The following is a 27,564-nucleotide window of genomic DNA, read 5'->3' on the forward strand; positions in this document are numbered from 1 at the left end:
CAAAGTGGAAAAAATAAGATGAAGAGAAACAAAATAAAGGACAAGAAGTAGCTTGTCTGGGAGGCTGGAAGGGATATTCAAAGTAATGCCTTCGAAAGCTTTACTTAGGGGTTTAAAGGAGTATATTTACGGAGGCAGATGTGCATGTACCTCTTGTGGAAAACCAATTTAGATGTTTTGTAACTTGTAAGTGAATGTTGGCAAAATATTTGAAGGGAGAATGAAAGGTCCCTTTTTTCCTGTGTAAGGCAATAGTGCATGTTGGGTTTTTAAATATGGGATTGTTCGCTGTCCCTGGAAGGAACTGGAATTACAGCTGTCACAATTGCATGCCCACTTTGCTTAAATAGAAATAGATAAAATTGAGCTTGCCAGCCTTGTACAGTAGTACATGCCAAACATCTGCATGTGTTATCAAGTGTTTTCAGGCATATGTCTTTAAAATTAATTAGTTCTGTAAACAAGGTTTGCTGTTTACTATGAAGGTTATAATTTTAAAATTCTGAAATTAAAATATAATTTGGGTGGTTTATTTGCCTGTTTTTGATATTAGATATAGCTCAAAATTCCAGGGGAGTTTTTCCTTTTTTTTTCTTTTTGTAACATGCAGTTTCAGGTTTCTGATTGTTTTTTTGAACATGAAGTGCGTTTCGTAGGGAATTTTTCTTTGTATGCGCCCCTCCCTCCCTGAGATCTTGCTCTTTTGCACCCTGGTATTTTATTTTCATTTAAAGCCCTTTCCTGGTTCCCATGAGGACAGATGGAAACCAGATGCTTGCTTTTTGGATATATTTTCAAGTTCAGTAACTTAGCATGGACTTCCATAAATAAATCTGTAAGTTGCTCAACAGCTAAGAGCCACCACCTATTTTAAATATTGTTTTTGGGGACTGTTTCTCCAGACTCGTGCCTTAATGATTCTTTGGAAGTGAGAAAGATGCAGAGTTGTGTATTTCTGCTGTTTCATGAAATCATGATACCCGTGAAACTTCTGGAAAAAAGTGCCAGTGAGCAATACAGGGATAAAAAAAAAAAAAAGCAGAAAAGCCTGGAAAGTGTGCGTTTGTTTATTTTCCTTTTATAGTATAGAATTGATTTACCTCTGCACAGCTATAGTGTGCTTTGTAAAGGAATTTCTTTCACCTCTCCCTGTGAATTCAGGAATTTATGACAAAAGGCATTTGGATCGCTGGGCTTGGGAAGTGAAAGGAGGATTCTTAAGGTTGTTTAGCTCTCTCTTGCTATGTTGCAGCATTTTGGAAATATCTTTGGGTGCTGTAGGTTGGCAATTAGCAGTTATTACCGTTCTGCTTCCAGCTGTTCAGTGGATGACTTTAGGGATTTTTGCAAATGAACATGGGGATTACAAAGCAATAGAGCAAATTTGGTGAAGGCCACGTGTGTTTGTTTGGGTTTGGTTTGGTTTTTTTGGTGTATTTTAGTGAGGTTTTTTTCAGGTTTCCATTCAGGAAACGTGAAGTCTAGACTTCTAGCTTAAGAACAGCTGAAATTCTCATGATACGAGGTGGGGTAATGGGGAAAAAATGTTACGGATCATTTGATTTCTCTTTTCTAAGGTCATTTTTTTAGGTTATCCATTTTGGAAAGGGTTGTCTGAAGTAAGACTAGCTCAGTATGCCTTTTACTTACTATTTTTATTGTTCCCAGTCTTGCTTTTATTAGAAAACAATATAGCGCTATTACTGTTTATTGCATTGAGAGCACTGCTCTGCTTTGGAAATGCGCAGGACAAGACCATTTTGCTGTACAAGGAATGCATGTTTGGACAATCTATATGAACAAAATGCATGTTCTCGCTGCTATTTTGAAGGTGGGGAAGTGAGGCGCCTTCATGTAGACAAGGTTTTAAGAAACTGGAGTCCTTTGCTCCTTAGGCGTTGAAATATTCACTTCAATATTTCGAATTCTACAGGCTTCACTTCTGATGATGGTTAAAGCTCATGCTTTCAGGTTTATGAGTCATGCGTTCCTTGGGGTGGGTGTTTTGTTTCCATAAACCATATAAGGATGAGCTTTAAGAAAGCTATGGTAAGAATGCATTCGGAAGTCTAGTTTTGCTCCAGCTTTGGTTTACTAGTCATCATCATTTCCCTTACATAGGCATTTTGACTTTAGTTTTGTTCTTCAGTGATTTGCCTTTTTAAGCATACAGAAGAGGGTGGTTTGTCCTGTGCCGATTGGACAAAGGCGATAAATCGGTTAAAAGCATTACAACTTCCGAGTATTTTTTTTCCTAAACCTGAAAGCATTTTTCTTTTTTTTTTTTTTCCTAGAATTCTCACCTCTTGCATCACTCTTCTTTCAAGCACGTCAAAACTGAGTGTTGATTAAAGAAATAAGCACCAATGCCAGCATTTCAGCAATTTGAAGCATTAAAGCTCTCAGTTGAACACTTGGTTTGTTTTAAGAAAAGAAAGAATCAGCTGTCAAAGTTTTCAGCAGCCTGTAAACTCAAGGCAGTCGAGGTTTGGGGAATAAATCTGACTTAATGGTGCAGGTACGGATCTGCCTCGCTCCACATATTAAGATTCCCGAGTCTCTTTTGCTTCGTTTTATCGTATTATTTTTATGGAGTTGTGTGGAAAGGTGTTTCCAGAGAAGCGTTCAGGTTACAAAGCCAGGTATGCAGAAATAGGAAAATGTGGTAATAGAAAAAATCTCCATTAAATACAAAAATATATCACTTGGGGCTCCAGAAGAGAGACCGGCGTGCCCAGGCAAGAAAAGTAATACGGCGAAGAAAGTAATGCGGCCCTTGGGGTTTATTGGTTACAAGTATCTGGTGACTTGTTCCATGTTAATTAAATTAAGCGGCATTGGGTAAAATATTGTCCAAAGAACTCAAAACTAATGAAGATGCTACTTTCTTCATTGCATGCAAAAGCGTCTTGGTGTATGAGTATATGCACTTTTTTTTTTTCTATTGGAGGCAAGCTAGAAAGATTTTTCTCCTAATTTAGCAGCCGAACAGGTTTTGCTAGCTAAGCCGTGCCTTTGGAAGGCCTGCCCACAATCTGAATAAATGGAAGGGTACAGCTCTTGCTTCCAGCTGGAATTCAGCATCTTTTGTTGCGCGCAGCGCTTTGCTGCACGTCAAGTAGCAATTAGTTGAACCACCAAACGAGCCGCAGCTGAGCGAACCCAACAATCTGAAGACTTGCCTGGAAGTTCAAAGGAGAGCTGCTGGGATGAAAATGGAGCGTTGCAGGGTAAAAATGGACTTCAGTGGCTTTTGCAGGACCGTTCCTACCCCATCCGCCAAGAAAATGGGTGGGAGTGAGGGCTGGTTAAGCAATAGCTTGTGGATCTTAGAGCCTTCCTGGGGACCTTAGAGCTGCAAAAGTTCAGGATTTGTAAAGGCCGCCAAGTTTCTTGAGGTACAAACGCTATGTAGCGTAGGAACATAAATACAGTAGTAAATACAGGTAGTGGGAGGAGGTCTGCAAGTCTCCTGTAATCCGAGTGTCCCGCACCGAAAACAGAGGGAGAAAGTGCTGGATCCCAGAAGTTCTCACCTGTTTGCAGTGGATCAAGTCGTAACCAAAGGGCCTTAACCAGTTGTCTTGCTTTTTTTCCTTAACCAGTGAGAAATGTCTGCTGGGTACAAGTTGTTGCATAGCACAGGCATCTGACAAATATGCCAAAATGTAATTGCGAACTTTTTTTTTAATGCTGGTTTGCAGACAGGGAAGTAAAGATTTTAATTTTTTTTTTCAAAATGATGTAAATGATTTTGCTGACCCTGCAGGTGTTCGATGTAAGGTTCAAACCCATGCGTATCTTTCAGATATGTTGAGACTAGCCAAGGAATAAATGTTTATTATCCATTGTTATTATATGGACTATATTCTTTAAGTCCTGTATTTAAGATAGATATGAAAATAATTGCCTTCCATTATAATTCCACTGTAGGGATTAAACCACTCCGATGTACAATGATACGAGACTTTTTAAAAACAAAGATTCAATTGCTAAACCAAAAAATACACAGTGAAAAAGGCTGTACTAGCTTCAGCTGTGGTTTTACACAAGCAGATTATTAGAAAGGTAATAGCTTTGGCTTGATGTTCAGTAGTTTAGAAGGTTCTTACTCTAAGCAAGAACTAACATTTGCAAGCTGAAATTCAATAGAGAAAATGAGGTTGATTGCAGTGGCAACTAGTGTTACTAGGAGTCTGACCATTGCCTGACAGTAATCTGCAGGTTACAAACTCCTCAGGTTAGTTTTGCTTGTCTTCGAAGTTGATTTACATTCTTGGTATTGAAAAGCCTTTTAATTGCTATCGAAGGGTGGAAGCAAAACATGTAATCCATGTTTCAACATCCTGACTTCGAAGAGGTGCAACTTTTCCTACGCGATCTTTAATAGCATAGATGCTTCTAAGTAGTAGGGGGAATTAATTTCCAAAATATTAAATATATGTATTTGGGGAATGCAGGAACAAAACTAAGCTAATCTTCATTATGGAAGTCTGAAAAATCTCTTGAAAACCATAGGAGTTAATTTTGCTGACTTGGTATCTACACAACATACAATAAAGTTTCTATTTAATAGGTATGAGTGCCAGGGAAAAGCATTTACCAACTCAGCCTTTCTGTGGTCATTATATCCCAGGTGCTTGGGGCTACGCCATGATTTGCAGAACCTGTAGTGCCTGTGGAAGTTCACTCTGTGCAATTTTTATTTTTCCTTATCTCTCCCTCTCACATAGATGGCACTGACAGGCACGCTGTAGGTTTAGGTGGGGTTGTTTTGTTTGCTCGTCTTTGGTTTTTTGCTTGTTTGTTTTTCAAGGGGGAGCTGGGGTTTGGGTTTGGTTTGGGTTTGTTTCAGAAAAAGGCAGAAATGGAGCCATCGAACACTGCAGGTTTTGATGGCTGGTGGGCAAGCAATGTTGGTTTTGCTCTGTGATTTCCCAGGCAAGTCTTGCTTTTCAGTTATTCTGAGGAAAAGGTTCATGGCTGTGTTTTGCTAACTGTTTTCCTCCCATTTATAAATAATCCTCAGAGGGCAGCTTAGGGTTTTTTCTTTGAGTTACAGCAAGCCATCGGAAAATTGATATTGTTAGGATTTTGTTATATTTTGTTTCACTTGAAATGATCGTTACGGAGTGCTGTTCTCCAGGAGGCCTTGGGTGCAATTTTGGCTTTTATTTCCTTATTTTCTAATGGACTTCTGTGGTATTCATGATGACGGTCACTGATACTCCATTAAGCACTGCAGCATAATGTGGCAAAGATATTGTTTGTTTGTTTCTATATTAGTAATAATTACTAATAATAGTACCTACTATGTGGGGCAGCTAATCACAGCTTTTTTTGACATGCTGTATTACTTATGGAATGTTTTCCATTAGTGATCCTGATATGTCAGGTGTCACTTTATTTGTCAAAACTGATTTAGTGGTGAAGCGTATGTTTTAAATTCATGATTGCTAGTTCCATTTCTGGATTTGCAGCAGGCCTGGTTTGACTTTAATGTTTTACTCCTTAAAGGAGACATTTCTTCTTTTTCTTATGCAGATAACCGTTATCCACTGTTCACACAACCAAATCTGATCTTACTCTGATATCTGTTGAGACTGAGGACTTCAACAGAAGATATTACAAAAATTAAAGTGTCATGGTGACCACTAAATTAGGGACGACTACGACCAGTCATTTTTGTTTAATTTCTTGGGAACTAAAGTGTCTGTGTTCTCCCACCAAGTATTTTCTTCCGTTAAGAACCCCACAGGCAAATATGGATTGTTGCACTTATTTTTACATTTCTGTGATGTTGTAATTCTGCTTAAATACTACTCGGGTTTTGGGGTTTCACTTCTTGAAGAGAAGTTTTCTACAAGAAATTAAGAAGAAGTTGCCGCCGTTGCGTGTTCTGCTGCAAAACACGGTGTAGAGTTTCATTGCCCTCTAAAATATACCAGAGAGTTTCATGTTTTAATGCTGTTGGTTTAATACTAGAAGGAAAATCCAGCTTTGCCTGGTGGTTGAATAACAAAGAGCTGTGTATATATTGATTTTTACATCCCTGCCACGGCCTCACATTTTCCAATGGGACGTGTTTTGGCGTGACGCTGAATAGCGTCTATTTCAGTGGATGCGTTCTGAGCTGAACGCTAAGCCTGAAAAATAATAAGAGAATTGAAAACTATAGGGATGGCTTTATCTTGGAGGAATGTATAGGATCAGTGAACCTGTTAGTCTGGTATCCAGGCCCTGATGATTCAGTAGAGGAGATGAGAAGTCGCCTGTGGCTTTGTAACCCCCGGCTGCTTACACAAGAGATGTGGGTTTGGTGATCAACACTTGTAACTAATAATTAAATCGGGGTCTTATGGGCGTTGTTTCATATACCTATCAACGTGAGTCTTGTCCCAGACAAGCTGACAACATCAAGGTGTTTGCACTGTGTGCAGATGGAAAGTATTTTCTCACATCATTTTTTTTTTTTTTTTTTATTGCGCTTTCCCCCAGCTTTGTGCACAGCACATCCCCACTTTCACCTAATGCATGGTGAGTTACACGTGGGGAAAAAAAACCTGTTAATTTTATTTACCCACTTCTATGCACCTTTTCCACTTTTGGGAGGGTCTGCCCCAGATCTGAGCCTTTGTCACTTTTGTGGTTTGAGACCTGAGCTGGGGAGTATCAAGGATTCACCTGATGCATCAGATGAGTCACAGCTGAATCCTTATTCTCACCAGGAAAAAATAAAATGCACTTTGCATTTGCTCATATGCACATTCTTTCACTCATGGAGCTGCAGCAATTCCTGGTCTTGAAAGGACTTGAGTTCCCAGGTGGGACAGACCCCCAGAGGACATACTCTGTTTCCCAAAAATCAGACCTACCCCAAAAATAAGCCCTAGCATGATTTTTTCAGGAGTTTTGAGGATGCTCGAAATATAAGCCCTACTCCAAAAATAAGCCCTAGTTACAGTTCACAAAAAAGTCAATTTAAGTAGTTTCCAGGCAGCTATATGTGTAAAAAAAGTGATAAGTTTTGGAGGAAAAATTAATATAAGACCCTGTCATACTTTCAGGGAAACAGGGTACTTTCCTCTTGACCTCATGGTGCTTCTAACAGAGCCCTTTTGTATGTGAAAACAATTGCCAGGAAGAATATTATTTTTCAAAGTATGAGGAGGCTTTTAAGGAAAGATAGTGTAACTCTTGGAGGAAGAAGGGAAAAAAAAAATGTGGGGTTGGAAAAACACTGAAAATGATGTGGCACATCCTCAGCACAGATTTGTTAAAGTTGCTTCATCTCGTTGAATGTCTTGTCGTCTGCCAAAATATAGGATGATGGAATTGCCTTTGCTTCTGATCCACAAAAGTTTAAAACCAAAAATACTGCAATAAATGTATAGGCATGAAAGGGAAAAAAAAAAGTTATTGCAGATATTTCAAGAACACTTGGGTAGTAATTTGCCCGCTGAAAATTTTGTTGTGCCTGCTTGAACCTGAACTGAACTGGGACTCTTTTTTTTATTTAATGACAGCTACTACTCTTATAAACTGAGTAAATGATTCTTCTTTATTTTCTCAGTTTAGGTTTAATTGAATGTGATGCTAACAAAGTATTTGGCGCATACATTGTAAAACATTGGTGCCAGTTTAAGCTTTTTGCTTTTTTCGAGCGTTCTTGTGGTCTGTGTAAGCTGAGCAGAGTCTGTTAAAATGAAACTTCCAAATTATTTCAACCTCCGTTAGGTTTAAATTCGCAACAGATTTATATGCTCTCATGTTCCTCTTAATGCCTTACAACTTTTACGTTTATTTTATATATATATATGTATACGTACATATATATATATATAAATAAAATATTCTCCACAGTTTTGGCAAGCTTTAATTTCCAAGTGTTTCTAGCTCTTACCAAGGTAAAATTAAAATACTACTTAAAAACCAAAACAAACCGAAAAATCCCTGAAGGTTTTACAAGTCAAGCTTTATGTGGGTGTGGCTGAGGATGAAACTTCCAAAATAAAAATGGTGTAATTTGAGAGCCTCTAAGGTATTGTCTGAGAGATGCACAAACTTCATAGAGAATTTATGTCAGCAGCTGGGACTGTTTCGAAGCTGGTGTTTCGTGTTGCTTTCTGTTTGGAATAAAGTCTTCATTGGGCGATTAAATGGGTTTTCTGAGCGGCGATCGCTTTTTCTGCTGAGCCTGTTTCCATTTAAGCGATGACAGATTGCGGCTGTACGAGGGAGAACATCTTGGCAGAAGGGAATGAATTATGGAAATAATGTGAGCTTGAGCAGAGGGGACTTTTACCACTCAATGTCTTTTGGAGGGAAAATTACCAAATCCAAGGTAGTCGGTGCACTGACTGTATGGTATCCTTTCTAACTACTAAGCTTCTATGCGAAAAATGGAATGTAGAATACATGCTTGAAATGTATTACAGAGTTTAGGAAGCCGAAGTTTTAATGAGCACAGTGACTTCAGAGATAACTAATGCTTCTCAATTACTAACAGATTATTTTTCCTTTACATACAAAGCCACTCCACATGAGCAGACTATAAGTTTCAGTGACACATGGAGTTACTAAAATACACGTACCGTGCTAAGTATAATGTATAACAGTTTTGCAGCTACAAAAATGTGTAATATTTTCCACTCGAGGCCTCTTAAGTACTGAAATTTATAAGTGCGCCTGCTGTCGATAGTGATCTTGGAGTCCCTTGGCCAGAAGAGTTGCCAATTATCTCCTTTCCAAGTTTTGGAAGGAAGGTGATGGCTCAACAAGTCAGTCATTTTCCACAAAGTCTTATTAACCCGTAAGAGCCCACCCTGTTAAATGTGATCGTTAAGTGAATGCTGGGGCTGGTGTCTTTGTGTTGCATCTCTACAAAGAGCAACATGGGATAACTAAATTCTAGATTATGGCTGTGGGATCTTTGTGTCTTTTACACTTGGCCAAAGGCAGCTATCAGACAAATTTCAGAACCAAAATTTGAAACCAATAAAATCTATGGATCACTTTTTTTTGTTTTTTTTAAACAAAGCAAATGATCCATACTTACTTTAGCTGTTGAATATTTTAGGGACACACAGTGTAGTTGCTGCAAATAGTAAATAATAAACACCTCTTACAGATTCCACTATGCAGAATGCATACCAGGTGAGTGGAGGTAGCATGCCAGTGCTAAAATTAATAATATATCAATTCAGTGTTATTGTTGATCATTTTAAGGGGGGAACGTTGGAGAAATCAGAACTACATTTCATTTAATCATAAAGCGGTATAATCTGGTAGGCTTATCTTGGTAGGGAGGGTGGATTTCTAACGTACTTGTCTCTGTATTTTTGTACTAGAGATAACAAATACATCTTTGAATAAAACACAGTTCTAAATTTTTAAATTTCTCTTGGTGTGGAAGAAAAAAGTTTCTTTATTTAATGAGAAGGACTTCATCTGCTATTTAGAGTAATGGAGCCTGCGGCATTTAGCAGACTTCTGGAGAACCATTTATACCTTGCAGGGCTGGACCTGAACTGTCTCTGCCATAAGTCATTAATTAGCAGACACAGCACATCTTTGATCAAGATCTGAATAAAGGACACTGTGAAAATATTCCCTTTGTTTTCCTTTTCTTTCCTTTCTTTTCAAAAGAGAGATGGAGAAGGTTGTAGCTTGCTCTGTGGCTTTGTCCGAGAATGTATTTTCGTGGTGAATTTTTATTTGAAAGCTACACCTTTAATATTTTTCTTGGCTGTGGCGTGGCTTTTTTCCCCATTTTTTTCCCCAATGCATTAGCACTAGAGAATGTCTCCTTGTTGAGATGAGATCCTGTGAATAGCCGAAAGGAAGTATGGGGGCGAGCTGGAGTAATTACAAACATTAGATATTTACTCTTCACTACCCTATTCATTGTCTAATTGGCCCGAATGACCGTATTCTTAAAAAATGCCAAGAATTCATCTGATCCTTCTCGTGACGCACCATGTTCCTGCTGTTTGCTTTTGTGTGTGCGGCTTCTTTTTAAAACACCCCTGAGGACTCGGCTCACGATGAGTCACCGAATCATTAAGTCACCTCTTGACATTTTCAGCATTTTTCCTTTTTTGTCTGTCTGTCAATCTGAGTGGGGTTTTTCGGGGGTGTGTGTGTGGGTTTTGTGTGCGTTTTTTTGCTGGTTTGGTTTGGTTTTTTTGTTGCTCTTCCTAAAGAGGATCTGTCACGTTTTGCCACTTCCCATTTCGGTAAATACGTGGAAATGAAGACACAGTACATGCCATTAATGGTCTAATACTATACCCTGCTTTAGGTCACTGCAGATCTTAAGCCTTCCATAGGTCATTGAAGTATTTTTCTCCTTGTTCATGGATGTTTCCTCTTGGAGATAGCATTTGGGCCAAGAAAAATAATATCGATCCCTCATCTGCTGAACATAAATGCATTATTAAGAAAAGATGTCTGGACAGTTGAGCTTTTCATCTTTGTCCAAAGAAGTCGTCCAAGAAGTGCAATTTACAGTGTGGAGACCAATGTTTCACATCATGTATTTCCTAGTAGGATGCAGCTGAGATCCATGACTTTTTTTCCCCCCAAAAAAAGCCTTCAAGTAGTAGACTGTGGAGTTGCACTCCTCATCATAGCTTACCAGGACAGTGTATTTTACTAAAACAGCATCCGCATAACAATAATTCGCAGGATTGAATTAGCATGCAACTGTTGGTAATGAATATTTTCTGCAGTCAGCGAGCCAACGCTTTCAGGGTTCTTGTATTTCGGGTAAATAGCTTAAATGTTCCCCCCAACTCTGCTCTCAAATAGATTTTCTTGCTAATGCCTTTGAAAGAGTGTGCGGGTTCTGCCGTATAACTGGTGGTGATTTGCCATTCACAATCTCAGGTGAAACTTTCCTACTTGTTTCTGGTTTGACCTGTGCAACCCAACCAATTCCTTCCTGAAATTTCAAGGGCTTGTTAGCTGCCATGCAAATAGTGCTGCCATTGACCTTGCGCATTTATTTTGAGCAGTGTCCGTAGTTATTGAGTGAAAGATTTAAGGAAACAATGTGAAGTTGGCCACAGTTTATCTTCACTTCTTAAAATAACACAGATACCTCAGAGTGGTGTGATCTTTAGTGACATTTTAGTTCTGTTGGCACGCTGTGAAATGGCCAGCTGGGGCATCACAGGCAGACTTCGGTTTTGAAGCCTTGCAGATACCATCTAAATGCCAAACTTTTGAGTAGCAAAGTCATGCATTTATATATAGATTAAACACGCAGTAATCAGGAGTGCCTTGGCGTGCATGCTGCTAATTGCAACCAGCTGCATTAGAACAATGCAGCTGTTAAAACTCCTCCATGTCCCAGGACACGTTTGTCTGGTCCAAATATTACTTACAGGTATATCTGTATGCTTTTTTTTTTTTTTTTTGAGGATACAGAGAATCATTTGGGATGCATTCATTTGAGGAAATCAGTCCTTGATTGTATTCTATAAAGAGAGAGAAAGGTAGAAGACGACTTGCGGACGTCAGAAAAAAGAATCCAACCCCATTCGCGTACAGCAAACAAACAGTATCTTGCCCTGAGGATCTTTGCTTTGGTGTCTGAAAACAGATATTGTTGTAACAAAGTTGTGTACCGCCTGGGTGTGTGGTGTCTAATACTTTGCAGTGATACCTCCCCACAGGTTTTATCTGTTTTTGCAAAATATGCAGTGCCGCTACAGACAGACGTAGTCCTCGTTTGCAGCTCAATTACTGTTGCTTGTGTGTACTGTGTTTGGCTGCTCGTTACTCTGAAGGGGAAAGGATGCCTGGGCAAATCTTGAGAGGCTTTACAAGGGAGTAGGCGAGAATATTGAAGGGCAGGGCACTGGATGTGTCACCACGAGCTGTGTCTGTCTCATGTGTTAGGACAACTCCCCGGACCTTTTCCGTGGAGTCAGCGATCCAGGCTTTGCGAGGCATGTGTTAAAAGAGCTAATCAAAAGTTCACATTTGGAAGAATTACTCGAAGATCTCCTCCCCAAATGATGGAACCCGAGGTTGGGAGGTGTCACCTCTTAATTGTCAAAATCTTTTTAGTATCTTGAGTGGCGTATTTTTCTTAAGAAATACATAGTGTTCCTCCCTGCATAAAGTACACCAAATTTGTCGTAGGACTGAGAAAACAGAGGTAGGTTAACCGATCGCTTTCTTCGCCTTTTTGTTTCCTACAAATTACTTCATTTTTATATTTATTTATATAGCCAGAGGTGTTTGGTTTGTAGTTGTTACTTCAATTTAAAAGCATTAAACGTAGCATGATTAATTAAGGATAAAGATGAGAAAACTGAAGGTGGCAAACCAGTAGCAAAATGGAGACAAGAATCCCGGGTGTGCTGTAGCCTCTTCTAGCATGCCGGTGCGTAGCTAAGAAAATTATTGGTGGTAACAGAGAATATTATTCTGTGCCTGTTGCTGAGGTGTGTTTCATGCCAGTGAGTGCTTGAGGGCTGGAACATAAAGTTGAAGAAATCCTTTCACCACGGTGGAAACCAGTCTTGTCATCATCGCTGTCATCATGCTGTCTCTTTCTTGTTTTCCCCTTGGGGTTTTTATTCGAGGGAGCCTTCAGCAGCCTCTGATTCAACTGCAAGAGAGTTACGTCCTACAAAGCAGACCAAGCTGTCAGGGTAGTAGGAAAGATGTCTCAAACTAGGAAACACAGGGCAAGCCTCTGCTTCTGGGCGAGAAGCTGCACTTTGAAAGTCCGATGTGCTTTGTGTGCAGTGCAACTTCCTAAGGAACACAGCAGCACAGAGCTGATCTTGGCTGCGTTACCAATTTATAAGCAGCCTGATTAAAAACTACTTCGGGCTGACGTGACTGTATTGTTTGTAATAAAATCATAGAATATTTTCATTTGGAAGAGACCCTCAGGATCATCGAGTCCAACCAGATCCTAACCCAACTCCAGCACTAACCCATGTCCCTGAGAACCTCGTCTAAACGCCTTTTAAGCCCCTCCAGGGATGGTGACTCCACCAGTTCCCTGGGCAGCCTGTTCCAATGCCCGACAGCCCTGTCTGTGAAGAATTTATTTCTAATATCCAATCTAAACTTTGGGACACTGCTCAATAATTTTTTTCCTCGCTGTCACAGCTTACTGCCTGTATTAGTTATGTAAAGAGAAGCGTTAGTAGGGAGGTATCAGAAAGTCAATAAAATGCCGAGTCTCAGCGAATATTAGGTGAAACTTTCTCGCTGCTGCTTTTGGGTCCCCAACGCTAGCGTTAAGTCAAACGTCTGTTAATTCAATAGCTTAATGAGAATTTCCAGAAAGACAGCGAGCTTGAATAATAGCCGTTTGACCCGGGTCCAAAAGTTTCCTGATCAAAAAGTTTCTAAAGCGCTGTTGGTTTCCTTCCCAGAGCCTGAAGTAGCCTTGGGATTTGGCAGCCGCGTGAGCCGCGGTGCTTCCTGCGCCCCTGGCCAGGGCCGGGGGAACGGAAAAGCCGAAACTTTCCTTAGGATGCGGTTCTTCCTACCTGTGAATTTGAACAGCGCGTGGATGGATTTGAGGGTGAAACTTTCGTCCCCCTTTTTGGAAAATGTGGGGGTTTGTATTTGATATATCTGGATTGTATGAGGTGCCTAATGGCATTGATTTCAAAGCTTTTGAAAACTGAAAGAGTCTTTCCTCTGTTACCCCAGTGTTAAGAATGGGAAAAGAATATTTCTCTCTATCTGTGGGTACCCTACGGCTCGAAATCTGGTACTGGACAGGCAGCTTACCTGACCCAACGATGCCCAAGTCCATCCTACCCCAGTCCGCTGTGTCATTCCCTTCAAAAACACTCATTATCTCATTGTTTAGGTGCCACAAGTGATGTTACTTGTCTCTATTTACACTTTTGTTTTTCAAATACAGAACATGCCCCACACCTGTTGTTTTCCTTTGCGAAGCACATCTCTCCCACATGCACAGTTATGATGCTAACTTGCAGGCATTCTTTAATTATAAAAGGGTATGTGATGATCTGTCAAGAGACAGATGTCTCTAAATGGATTAAAAGCAGCTTACATGGTTTTAAAATGGGCTGTGCCCTTCATATGCTGAAAATAGTCCAAGTTGGCTTGAACTGGGTAAATAATGAGTGTTTAGTACCTATGCAGGTAACTGTTTAGTTTCTTGATTTCAGACAGTAACTTTTGCACCTCCGTGAATGTGGGATGTAAAGAATAGGCAAAAAAAAAAATAAACAGCAGCAACAACAAAAAGGTAAATATGTGAACTGGCCAGCGTTGTTAGATAAACTGTTCCTAAGCATCAGCCCACAGGAAAAAGTGAGACACTGTTTAAATAAAACCTGTCCTCTGCCATGCAAGATCATCTCTCAGCTGTTGGGAATCAAAATCGCAGCGACCTACTCATCCATAGGGATTTTACTGCCTCCCTCTAGGAAAGAACGGAATGAGAATAAATGAAGGGTTAGCCGTTTGGGAAAGAAATATCTTCCTGAAAGGTAGCGGTAGTATCGTGAAAGCATAACAGCGTAAGGAAGCTGGGATTTTTGGTAATGGTGGGAAAAGCAGGGAGGTTTTCAGGTATACAGGGTTTTCTAGAGGTCAGAAATAAAGCTAAATACAAGCTGAGAGCCATGGCTGCAAGTTTAACTAGATATGTATCTGTTACACCATCTAATAGAAAGGTAAGTGGTAGCTGCAGTCAAATGTCTATTAATAGCTGAATTGCAGTTTTTGGGGCTTTTTTCCGCTCAGCTTTTGAAAAACTACTGCTTTTGAAAAACTACTGCCTTTGAAAAATTCCAGAGTAGTGTCAGTAGGTAGTCGTGTCTGTGGCACAGAACCACAAAACCCCATGAGGTAATAAAAACACGTATTGTGCCTGTCAGATGTTGCTTGCTTACTTTTGTTTTATAGCTGAAGTCGTGTTTGCAGCATTGTGAAAAGTCTCAACAGGTTTTTGTGCCTGTCAGATGTTTTGCATCAGTGATTAGTTGCCCGCAAAAGTGGTTAATTGCTTCATATGCCATGAGCGTGCTGTGAATGTTATCCCCAAGTATTTTGAGCCGAAAAGGCTAAAAGCCACTTTTTCTAAAGCTAGGTTGCGGGAAGGGAAAGCTCTTTAGTGGCTGGATGGGATTATTATTTTTTTTCTCTTCTTTCAGAGTTGTAAAGAACAGAAGAATTACAACACTCTGCTTGATGCACCTTCACTTCATCAGTGTTGGAGTTTCCAGTATAGTTTGCTTCTTGGCCAGTGCATTGACTACAGGAATTAGCTATTTGAGATCGCTGCTGCTTTTTGGTTTTCCTTGCTTGGCTTTTCCAGTAAATGAAATAATTTCTAGCTACAGCCCTTTCCCATAAAGGTGTGATGAGACCTGTTGGCCAGGCTGACTTGGGGTATTCTAGATACAATAATTGAAAGCTGCCTTATAAGACTTCTTCCAAGTTGAAGTTGTTAGGTATCTAAAGCTATAGTAGACAGCCATGTCAAGACATAAACAGCTTTTCTCAGCACGTTAGACCTGCGAGACACACTGCTAAGCCAGTGACTTTAAATATATAAACGTGAACAATACACGGAAATGATAAAGCAAGGACTGTAGTGGAAAAGCGAACTTCTTCTGGCAAGCAAATGTTCATTAAATTGATCCCGTAATAATTCCACGATGTGATTTGTAGTGCTTCAGCTTTGCTGGCCGTGGTGGCCACCACGTGCGGTGGTGTCACCTCTGAGGACAGCCCCTCCAAACACACCTGCTGCGATGGAGATGCTGCAGGGATGTGCCGGCTGGAGCATCCCAGGGGTTGTCCCCATGGTGACTTGTCACCCAGGCTCTGGGCTTGTGCACCATGGATGGTCCTCCCTTGCTGCTGGGGTGGCATAGGAGGGGCTGGATGGGAAAGAACATTTGCTTGTTTAGTGCTGGGTCATGCTCAGGAGTCTGACGAATGCTTAATGGTATTCCTGACCTTAATTGGAAATAATTGAAATCATAGCATATCCTATCCTTCCATAACAAGTAAAATAGAATAATCTGATGGCTGTCTAAATTGCCAGATTCTTCATTTGAGAGGCAAAAAATATATATATAAATGCTCATTCCTCAGCATGTACTTAAGGGGGGGAAAAAAAAATCCCAAAAAAGGATATATTGTTTGTCATGAATTTCCAGTTAAAATAGATATGACTGCACTTTCAAGCATATTTGGACTGTGTTTTAGACAAAGGAGGTAATTTAAACGTCAGTCACTGTGTTGTGGAAAGCACTGGAAAAAATAATTTAGTGTTTAGCGTCGAATCTCTTAAATTATAACCTAGATTTGAGGACAGACTGAAGTCAGCATGAAGTCAAGCATTTTGTTGGGGGTTTTGGAGGTCTGACTAGGCCTGCAAGTCATTTAGACTGATGCTTGTCATTAAACTGGCTATTTTTACAAGGCAGCTTGCTGCGTTGGAATTAGTATCTAATAAGCACTTCTAAAGAAAATCAGATGTATACGTTCTGCTTTATTAAAAGCCTGGCTATAGTTGTTATGTCTTGTTATTTGCGCTTAACCGTTATGTGGGTACTGTTACTTGGCAAGACAGCTTTAGGAAGGCTTAAAGAAAATTAAAAAAAATGAGTTTATAACAAGGTGTAGCTTGATAGAAATGACTACCACCACTGAAGGTAGTTTATAAGGAAGTCTTATATACAAGCCATTAGATTTCCTATTTTTCGTGAGTAACCAAGCAGTGGCAAGCTGGGATTCCTGCCTACCAAACTCCATCAGTCAGAGATGCTGAACTCTGTACCATTTGTATATAGGCTGCTCTGTAACTTTTCCAGGACAACCAGCAGTGATGAGCTGTGCAGGATTGTAAAGCATCAGTTGTACTTGGTACTGGGGATGTTTTACATTTTTTGGGCTCTGACCAGGGAGTCCTGGGCAGATGTGGACAGATGTTCCCCCCTCAGTCCAGTGCTGTTCATATGCGTGGGCTCTCCAGGTTTCTAACCCTTCTGCCTTCATGGGAGCGAGAAGCACGTTTGTAAGTCTCTGGCAGGCAGAAGGTAAGTGAGATAAATTCCGTGGTATTTTTTTTCGTAGCTTTTTGTTTGGCTTTTGGTTTTTCTTTAATAGAATAAAATATTATCTGCCTGCACTTAAACTCTCTTTAAAAATGCATTCGGTAGGGTTGCCACAGACCACAGGAATGAGACTATGAGCAGTGGTTGCCTTTGGGAGGTCTTGAAAACAACTAATCCTTTGTGGGTAGGAATACCAAAGCAGAGGGCAGCTTGTTTCTCTCCTGAAATGTCAGCACTGTTTAGTTTAACACATAACGATGAAATCCCAAACCTTGTTTAAATTTAAGAGAGGGGACCTGTGTTTGGTTTGGCCAACTATCAGATGGCCAGTAAAGCAAGAACATAATTTGTCTTGCTTTTACCTGACCTAGTGCTTCATTGTAATCTAGTATGCTGAGGGAGTGCATGGGGTGAGGATGTAAAGGTATTATATAGTGCACAGCAAATGTAAAAAGCTGGCATGCACATTTTATTCTCCCCCTTTAAACTTACTGAGAATGTAGAATCTGTTGAGAGTGGCTCACAAGCTAATATTCCCAGGCTAAATATAATGAAGTAAGGTGTTAAGTGTTATCTCTAGGTACTATTCTGTCAAGAATTAAATACCGATATTCTCAGTATGCTCCATTAAATATACCTCGTTAAGGGACATGAAGCCCAAAAGTTATATAAAGTGGTTCGTGTGACTGAAGAGATTCCTTTTCTGGGATTTCACATACAAATGGAGCATCCACAGAAACTCTCTTCAATATTTTTATGGAATGCTGAGACAACTGTGTCTTACACTGTTTGCATTTTAATGTCTGAATTATTATGAGTTTACAGCCTGTATTTGGTAGGGCAGGAGGAGAAAGAATACATCCTTAGTGTAAGAATTAGTTCTCAGAATGAGATGTTCCTACCAGGACTCCTGGAGATGGATGTCTGGGATCTGAAATGCCATTATGCATCTCATCTTGCCTGGCGCAGTGTGGATATTTCTACCAAACGGTGGGGAACGGAGTTGTGTGTTATATTAGCGTATGTAAGGCAACCGTTTCTGGTGATGTAGAAGTTCCTACAAGAAGCGAGCTTAAGAAAGCTTATGCTTTTCTATTGTTGCGGGCCAGAGCGAGGCTGGTAGGAAATGAATTATGTCTGAGACAGAGAAAGGGCTTGGGTCTAAGGAAGAAAGAAATATATTTGGATTGTTCTTTTTTCTGTACTTTAAATCACATCTGCGTTTGTTTTTGTTCAGATAACCCCTAGTGAAAGTCACGGCTTGTTATATACATTAAACGTTTTCTGCTTGTCATCTTTTTTCGTGAGTTGGCTAATTTATGAAAAGCAAACGCATTTAACTTTCTGCCCTGTCAGCTGACAAGCTCTCTGGAAATAAAGTGAAGCGGAGCAGCAGAACTGCAGACCGCAATGGCAAAACTGCTACAAGTTCAGGTTTTTGGAAGGAAGATCTGACCAGTGGCTTTTCGGGGCTGTAATCTCAGCTGCCAAAACCTGTGTTCGGCTTTTTCAGCTGGGAAAAAGGAGTTTTGAAAATGAGGGAGGTGGGGCGGGGGCAGAATCTTCCTTTCTTCCTTCTTCCTATTAGAAAGGTCCAGTTCAGAATGAGAAATACAATTTTGCGGCAACTCTTCCAGCCTTGACTTTGTTGGGTGGACTTTGCCATGTTGGACTCGATGACCTTAAAGACCTTTTCTAACTGAAAACATTCTGTGATGGTCTTGGAGCTGCTTCTTATTGTATCTCACACCAGAGTTTATGAGCGGTCCTTTAAGTTACAGAGATACGAAAACAAATTTTCCATTGTGTTCGACATCTGCTTTTAAAGTAATGAATATAATATAGTCCCTTTAATGAGGGGCAGTAGGACTTGGGGATGGTGGGACTTTAACTGGAGTTCAGAGGAGAGACAACTCTGACATGTCTCTTGGATTTTAAGTTCGATGAAGCTTTAGGAATTGCTTGGCTGGGGATTTGGTCCTGGTTTTGTGGTTATACACACAGGACAGCTGAGACTTGCCCAAAAATTCATGCTTTGAGTTGAATTTACTTCCATAATGTTAATTATTGAGATTAGTGTGTTCATTATGATCAGTCTTTGGAGATTTTGTGTGAAATTGTACTCATTGCAGAAACATGAAATACGATACCTTTAGATTTAATAATGGGTTTTTCCACTTATTTGTAATCATAAAAGGGTTCTGTTGAATTACTTCTGTCTTTTTTTTTTTTTTTTTAATGGGCAGTGTTCTTGGAATGAGTAAAAGGAGAATTTAAAGAATGAATGCTTTTTGCTGGGCATATTGCTTACAGCAAAGAGCACACTAATTCATTTTCCTAATAAGGCAATGCTAGAAGTTGGAATGTTTTGAATTGCATTAAATGTCACGAAAAGTATTCATCGGAGAGGAGCAGCTTGTGGTATGTTTAGAGAGCAAATTTGATCGTGTTGGGTTGAAATGAACTGTTTACACAGGCTAAATATAACGCCTTTCCCCCCCCCGCCCCCAGAAAGAAAAATGACTTTGATGTAGAAGCCTGTGCAAAAACTCTGAGCACTTTCATTTTCAGTATTAGGCTGTCAGTAAGTGATGGCTGCTGCTCCTCTTTTTGTTGTCTGTAATAATTCATATAAAGCTTGGAACCGTAACCATTTGCCAAGGTCTTTTGTATGAGTGGTTTATAATAAGCGTTTATACCAGGCTTTTACATTTTTGCTTTCTTTGTATGTTGTTGAAAAAATATTACACAAACTAATACGCCGAACTGCTAATTTTAAATCATTCAGAAAATATTCTGCTTCCAGCCGTCCTGCTTTTCTAGTAAGTAGTAACAGGGCAGGCGTGTCATCCTGTTTTGAAAGCGTTCAGTTATTCAACGTGACCAAACCAGCATGAAGCCCTAATGTGTTTAATTGCTAGGTGGCAAGCGAAGTGCTAACAGCTAAGAAAATGTACAAAGTTCTGCAGTTTATTTTATTTTTTTATTTTTTTTGCCATGCAATTTGGTAGCATCTATCAAAATCAGAAGGGAAATAGCCCCGGAGGAAGTATTTTCTTAAATGTATGTGTTGGACATGTTTTGCATTTCTTTTTGCACTGTCTTGTCTAACCACTGTGCATTCTTCACATTCAGATCTTGGTGAATCAGTTTGCTGGGTGAGCATTTTCTTTATACAATATGCGATAAATCACAGATCTCCGTCTGATTATGGTCTGAAGTCAACAGGGCCAAGTTAAACTGTTTGAAGTATGTCTGGGACACGCAAATTTATATCCTTGTTTAAAATGTTTGGGGGAAATGAAGCAATGTTATGCTGGTTGATTCCAATGTTATAGAAGAACATTGGGAACGTTTCGGTTATCAAGCCTTTTTTTCATGCTTTCTTTTTCCCTTCGTATGACGCTTTTGAAGATGAGTTTTGAAGAGTTATTTCTTCAGATCATCTCGAAATAGTGGTTTGAAATAGTTTTTGCTCAGTGCTGTATTGATGGATGCAGACCGATCTCATCTGTTGTAAACTCATATTTGATAATTTTTAAAAACAAAAAATCAAAGTATGTTCCTTTTATGAAACTGAAATTTCAAGGTCCAGCATTATTAGCAAAGGGAAGCGTTTTTCTCAAGCATGAATTATGGTACTTGACTTGAATAATGAATATCTTTCTAGGTCTTAATATTAGATCAACGTAATAAATACACAAAACGTTTCAAGTTACTCTATTAAAAATGTATACCGAAGTAACAGAGTGAGATTAACGTTTCCTACCAACTCTGGCCTTAAAAAGTACAAAATTTCCATACGCGTTGGCATTTTTTTCCCCCCTTCTTGTTGCCTTTGTTGATGCAAATTGACAAGTCTGCAATTAGGAGTGATTAACGATGCTCCCCATTGTTTGGAGGGCTGGGGGTCGGGCTGCTCACAGGGTTGGTGGGAAAGGGGAGAAGGGACCTGGTCCTCAAAGGGGACAAACCCCTCGCTCCGGTGATGGGGACATAATGTGGGTCAGCAAATGGTGAAGGCGAAGTGCAGAAGATATTTTTTTCATGCAATGGTGTCGTGTGTTTTGTTTATTTTTCTTTTTTTCTTCTGCTGATATTGAATGTGGATAATACGCATCTCCCTTTTTTGTTAGTTACTGAATCCGCCGTTGCTGGAATGCGATGAGCTCTGAGGGCCAAATGGCCTTGAGAGAAGGAGTGAACATTTTGAACGTAATCCGTAAAAAGGCTGGGGGGAAAGAGGAAAAAACAATAAAGGAAAATTAAAAAGAAAGGAGTTGTAAAATGGACCAAGTGTGCCTATTTCAAATCTAGCTCTCCGTGGTTGAAAGAGAAAAGCTGTTTTATACAATCGAGATGTTTGAAATTGTTAGTTAATCTCCAGTGAAACACAACTTTTTTTCCTCCCCAGTGAGTTATCTTTTGGAAATGAGAATCCAGCTTCAGTTCCAAACCCTGTTTAGAAGATTTGTCGGAAATGGGGTTGTGCGATTTGGGGCAGGGTGTGATTGCTGGTTCTCGGATCATTAAGGGGGTGGCAGCTTTTCTGAGCAGCTCCCAAACATGGCCAGAAATGTTGTGAAATGTGCCAGGAAGCTGCTTTTCTACCGAAACAGCATGAAAAGGCTCAGTGTTTGAGCAGCAATGTTTGCAGACAAAATGTCAGTGTGTCAGACTTGTCAGATTTTTTTGCTGAGTGTTTTGTGGTTTTTTGGTTGTGTGTTTTGTGTTTTCGTTGCTGTTTTATTTTGTGTATTTGTGTATTTTTGCATATAAGTACATAGTGTGATGCCTTTACCTGTAACATGTTGCCAGTTCACCTTAGGTATAACAAAATCTGACTATTCTTTATCTTCTTCATCCTTTCCCTTTCCCGTTCCCTTTCCCTTTCCCCCACCCCATAGTAGTTTCAATACACCCAATGTTTGAAAGAATTTTTTTTGCCACCTACTGTGGAGTCCAAGCGGCATTAACGTTACCTTTGAAGACCAAACACTGTGCAAAATACTGTTGTATTATTTAACTTGCTGAGTCCTTCAGAAGGATTCTTGTTGTTGCTCTAAAACGAAGCTTTCTGTTTTAAGACTGAAAAAATGTTATGCACTATTCAAAATGCAATTTATCTGAGCTTTTGAGTTACATGACATAGGTTCTTATGAAAAGATGGAAAAGAATAAGCAAATTGGAACTGAAATGTCCTAACTGGTGATATGGTATTCTGAATTTATGAATCAAATAGTACTTGATGATAGATGCTAGAGTTCCTGACACTGTATTTGTATAAATGCATCCAGTTTGTTTTTGCCTTTTTCTTGTGTTAATAACACTATTGTAGGTTTAACTTGAATACTTCTTGTTTCCTTTAGAGGAAACAAAGTGAACTATTTTGTGTTATCTGTAGGTGAACATGGTGAGTTGGAATAGGCAAATGCTTACACATTAAATAACTTGTTTTTTACAATTCTGTGTATGTTTTTTTCCTCTTCCAGAGTGGCTACTGTACAAAAACCTGATCTTATTCATGTACCAAAGGTATGTTCATCATCACAACCAAAAAATGCAGCATGTGGCACTAACTGTTTCCCATCTGTCAAACCCTGTTGTTGATATGTACTGTCATCCAAATTTTCCTTTCAATATAATGTGCTTGATTTCCATGTGTTATATTCAAAGTATTGCACTATTTGAATACTCGAGTGACTTTTTTTTTTTCTTCCCCCTTCCCTGAAAAAAAATTAGAGACCAGGCAAATTATTATCCACAAAAAAAAAAAAAGTGAATAAGTGTTCTCTTCCAATTCTTGGAACACTTTTTTTTAGAAAGATATTGCTGAAGATTTTCTTTTACGCCTACGAGAGAAACAATGGTTACGTGGGGTTTTTTGTGGTGCTGTTGTTTTTGCTGTGTATTTATTTTTTTTTTCTTTTTAATGAGCACTGAAATCTTCCTGTGTATTTGAAAGAAACTTATCTAGAGTTTGAGAGAGCAACTCCCCTCGTTTTCCTTAGAGCCCTGGGGAATTATGTATTCTTGAGTTGTTCTAACGTTATGTTCTCAAGCAATAGTTTTAACCCCCTCTTTTTTATAAGAAGGCTCCTTGCAACCCTGAAAATGCTTAAAAAATGACCTGTACTTAAAAATAGGTCACATATTAAAGCTCTTTTTCCAACCAAAGTGAATCTGTGATTCTATATAGTATATTACAGTTCTGTTGACGGTGATTGGAAAGGCTCCCGTCATTTGGGAACCACAATATTAGAACGTGGCTCCCGGGGGGATGAGGGGGCAGAAAAAATACACAACAGGTTTTTTTGAGTGTTTCGACCTGACAAGGTTATACGAAGATGTTAGCACACATCAGTGCAAATGGAAAAGTTCAGAGTCCCCAAGCACTGGCCTCTAATAAATGAGTTCGAGGGCTCTGGTTCTGCTCTTAAGAGCTGTATCAACAGACCACTATATGCAGTGTGTGTGTAATGTACATGTGCACATGCCATTGGTGTGTGGAGAATGTGAATATCTTGAGTTGGGTTTGAGAGCTGGAATGTGGATTTTTATAAAAAGCACTAATTTTTTCCGCATGAGTTACCCTGTGGGTTTTGCAGCAGAGTGGTTCTTCAGTTTGTCATGAAGCTGATTTGTGGGGTGTCTGTTTTGGATATGACCAGAAGAGTTATCAGCATGGGATTTCATATTGATTGTGCACGCATCGATCATTCTCTTTCCTAAAATGCATGGCTCATTTTTTTTTTTTTTATTTTCCATACATTTCATGGCTGCAGTCTCGGTAAAGCTTGCTTCCGTGCTTTGCTTCATGCTAGGCGGGTTATCTCCCCTGCGAGCAGCCAAAATACCTGCTGAGGAACGTGCATGCGTTTGGTGTGGTTTTGCGTGTTTCTTTTTTGTTGTTGTTTTTCGTCTCGCAATAGGGAGAACCCGCAGAAGTAGTTAAGCCTGTGCCCATTGCCTCTGCTGTCGCGCCCAAAGCCGCTGCCACAGCCAGCGTGGCTTACAATAAAACACCGAGGCCGTTTGGAGCCGTAACCACCTCCAAAGTCACCTCCATCCCATCACCGTCCTCCGCCTTCACCCCGGCCCAGGCGGCGGCTCCGTCCCCCGCGGCTGCCGCCCCGGCCCCGTTCGCTGCTCCCGGACTGCATGTTAATACCAAGCCTAACGCTGAGCAGCGGCCGCCGAGCGCTGCTAAACCTGCAGTTAATGTCCCACGGCAGCCCGGCGCCCCGCACAATGCCGGTGACGGCGCCCAGGATGTAGCCGAGGGGCCGCGACGAGGATTCAGAGAGAACCAGGGGGAGAGTAAACAGCAAAATGGGTAGGTGGGATTTATTATATTTTTTTTGCTGTGAGGGTCTTTCCTCGCAGGAAAAAAGCTGGGCTTGTTTAAGGGCTTAGTAAAACGCAGCTTGGAGGAGTCGTTCAGTCCTCAGAAGCGAATCTCTGAGGAAGGATTTGCATCTTAAAAGGAGTGCTTTGAAGGGCCAAGCCAGGCTTTTGGTGGGGCTTCTTTTCTCAGGAGTGAAATTACATCAGTTTATGGGGTGTCACAGCTAAACTGAATCAGACCACAAAACACTTCGTGGTGGGTTGTATCACGATGTGTTCTGGACCTTACAACAAGCCCAGTATTAATTCCAATGTCCGTGTCTCACTGCATATTTTGAACCCTCGATCCTGAAAGCAGCAGGCACTCAAAAATGCGGAGTGGTCTGTCGAGAAGGATCGGCACGTGTTGCAATGGCCACGAATGAGATGATCAGAAAAAACAGAATGATTGAGCTGTGGTTACTATTTCCCATCCCTCGAAGGCAGGGACTGGAGGAACAGTCCTAGTGCCTCTCTCTGATATTCTCTCTGTATGTAAAGTGTATGAAGAACCCAGGCAAACGTCCGTGTCAACTAAAATACAGAGTAAATCGCAGTTTCAGTTGAGCTTCTCATGGGAGAAAAAAACTTCTTTAGGTACCTATTCCCTTTATATTGCGGTACGAATATTTTCCATATGTGGACTCGTATAATGCGGTCCATATGCATTTTATATCATGCTGTTTTCATGGTAATTTCCAGCCCTTTCTTAACCAGCTGATGGCAGGAGTCCACACTGGACAGAAGCAGGATGAAATGGGGGGATCCCCAGGACTCGTGCGGTGCTGGTAGACTTGTTGAATACACTTTGGCAAATTGTCTCTATCTTTCCAGGAACGCAAGCGCCAAAAGCCCCTAAGGTGATTGTTTTGGTCTGCTGCTACGCTACTTAGTTTTACTTAGAAAAACTACGTTTCTGCACTGAAGCTTAACTATCTCCCCGGTTAAAATGGAATCGATAACATTTATGAAATATCAGGACGTCGAAGTTTGGAATAATTGATCTATAATTGAAATAAATTCCGTTTTGCTTCTGTGTTTTGTATTAGTGAAAAAAAAGGCAACTTCAATCTTTTTAATAGATAGCACTGCTGAGCAAGTGCGGTTCTTCAGACATGGACCTTGTTGTACTCAGAATTTCCTCCCTTCTTACTGGCTCCTCTGAAACCACATTCAGATATAAACTATTTGCCATCACCTCAGGATGGGGAAGAAAGTTTATTTTTCCCTTGTTTAGTCCCGGCTTAGAAAGAAAGCAATATACCTTTGCTAGCCTGCGTGCAGTTACACTTTTTATCACGATCTTCTTGCCAACTCTTGCATGAAAATGTGCCTGCTGCTTAAAACAGGTAAGATATCCACAGACTCCACTCAGTTTAAGCTCAGCTGGGCCAAATTTTTCCCTTTTAGGTTCTCTTGGTGATTGTAAGCTTGACTTACATGATGTATGGCTTTACCAGAGCTTGGATTTGGAAACTCCTGTAATGTTTCAAGAAGCAAAGAATGTATTAACACATCAAATACTTTTTTTCCCTTGCAGATAACAAGAGTGACAAAGTTAGTATCGACAGCACTGGAGTTGAATTATGGTCTTTTTTTCCGGTTGGAATAACCAGCATGTATTCTTCTTTTGCAAAATTATAACTCTTACAGAGTTTCATATATAAATTTTGCAAAAAAGCTTCAGCTTTTCTCAGTAACTTCTTGGTGTAGTAAATGGTTTTGTCTGCCTTGGACATGATGTGATCCTGCTTTTCACTGTGTTAAATTTTGCAGCTTTTTTTTTTTTTTTTTTTTGATTCCACAAAACATTTGTGTGGTGTTTGTGTGTACTGATACATTTTCGGAGCGCCTATGGCTAATTTGCGTTAGTAATACAACTAGTGAATGGTGAAATACAGTATAAAAGCAAAAAAACCAACGGTTTGAGGACTGTGGAATGAAGGGCCAGATACTGAATTAATACAACAACAAGAAAAAATAACAACGTCCTTATACTATGATTTGTACATGTTGAGGATTACAAATGTGATTGAGGTTTTATTGGCTTGTCTTTTTGCCCCTTGCCTCAAAGTTGAGTTAAGGGAGACCCTGTCTCATTGAATTTTCCTATGTCTCTGGCACCACCTTGTTGCCTCAGTGGGTCATTACTGGTAGACTCTTAAGCCTTAAAAAAAGAAGCGGTAGGATCCACAAGAGAAGTCAGCAGGATATCTTCTTTATAATACCACTTTCCACCAATGTGGAAGGCTGCTTATTTCACTGTGGTAGCCGCTAGAATGCAGTCAGCTGCATATCAATGATTACATTTCCGCGTAATTCCACACCTTTAGGTACTGCTTTAATTTTCAGATTTTATTTTTGCTATTGACTGTTTTGATGCATTAATTTATTTTTCTCTCTACTACTTGTACTCCATCCTGGAAATAGCACAGTCTTTTGTTTCTTTACCCCTCCCTCTCTTAGTAACCTTAATATGTGATACATGTACTTCACTAATGCTGTGTGTCAGTGAATTCAATCTTTTGCTATAATTTTGTGCGATACCTTTCACATCATTCTTTCAACTATTAAGTATTCTTTTAAGCTTAAGTATTTACTAATGCATTCCACTGAATGGGCATAATTCTCACTTGTTGACAATTAATAATTTACATCATTCTCATTCATATTTTCTACCCTTCTTTACCAGAAATACTTTAGGCGTTAGAAATACAGTGTCGAAGTAGTGGCAAAAATAGAAGTGACTTCTGAAGTTATTTTGTTTGTTTTATTATTACAATTTTTATGTCTTAGAAGCTAGTTTTGCACAGTTAATCTCCTGTAAATTATCTAAATGTACTTTTAGAGACTATTAAAGATTAATGCTTTGGGATAACACGTGGAATTTAGGAGTTATATAGACATATATATAGATATAGTGTTAATCTTCTGTTTTCCTAATCTGATCATTGCCATTACCTGTCTTTACATCACTTACTGAAAACAAAGCTTTAAAATCCTGTATTCTCGCAGGTTTGCTGGTGCAGGGATTGATAAAAGCACGTAGGTTACCGTGGGGAAAATTTCCAGCTGAAACGATCACCCAGTTTTTTGA

The 27,564-nt window shown here is 39.9% G+C and overlaps 1 protein-coding gene across 6 annotated transcripts in view; it reads left to right on the forward strand.

Annotated features, from left to right (window-relative positions):
- Positions 1–27,564, forward strand: part of PDLIM5 (PDZ and LIM domain 5) — a 106,023-nt gene that overhangs the window by 38,968 nt on the left and 39,491 nt on the right. For 4 of the 6 annotated variants that reach the window (XM_065633545.1, XM_065633549.1, XM_065633544.1 and 1 more), the window contains exons 4-5: positions 22,574–22,616; positions 24,014–24,417. In XM_065633545.1, coding sequence (XP_065489617.1) covers positions 22,574–22,616; positions 24,014–24,417 — 447 coding nt within the window. Of the gene's footprint in view, positions 1–22,573; positions 22,617–24,013; positions 24,418–26,007; positions 26,025–27,564 lie in introns of all 6 variants that reach the window. The other 2 variants (XM_065633548.1, XM_065633547.1) reach the window with 2 other exon arrangements.

Source organism: Caloenas nicobarica, chromosome 4 (assembly GCF_036013445.1).
Source record: "Caloenas nicobarica isolate bCalNic1 chromosome 4, bCalNic1.hap1, whole genome shotgun sequence".
In the NCBI taxonomy this organism is placed as follows: Eukaryota; Metazoa; Chordata; class Aves; order Columbiformes; family Columbidae; genus Caloenas; species Caloenas nicobarica.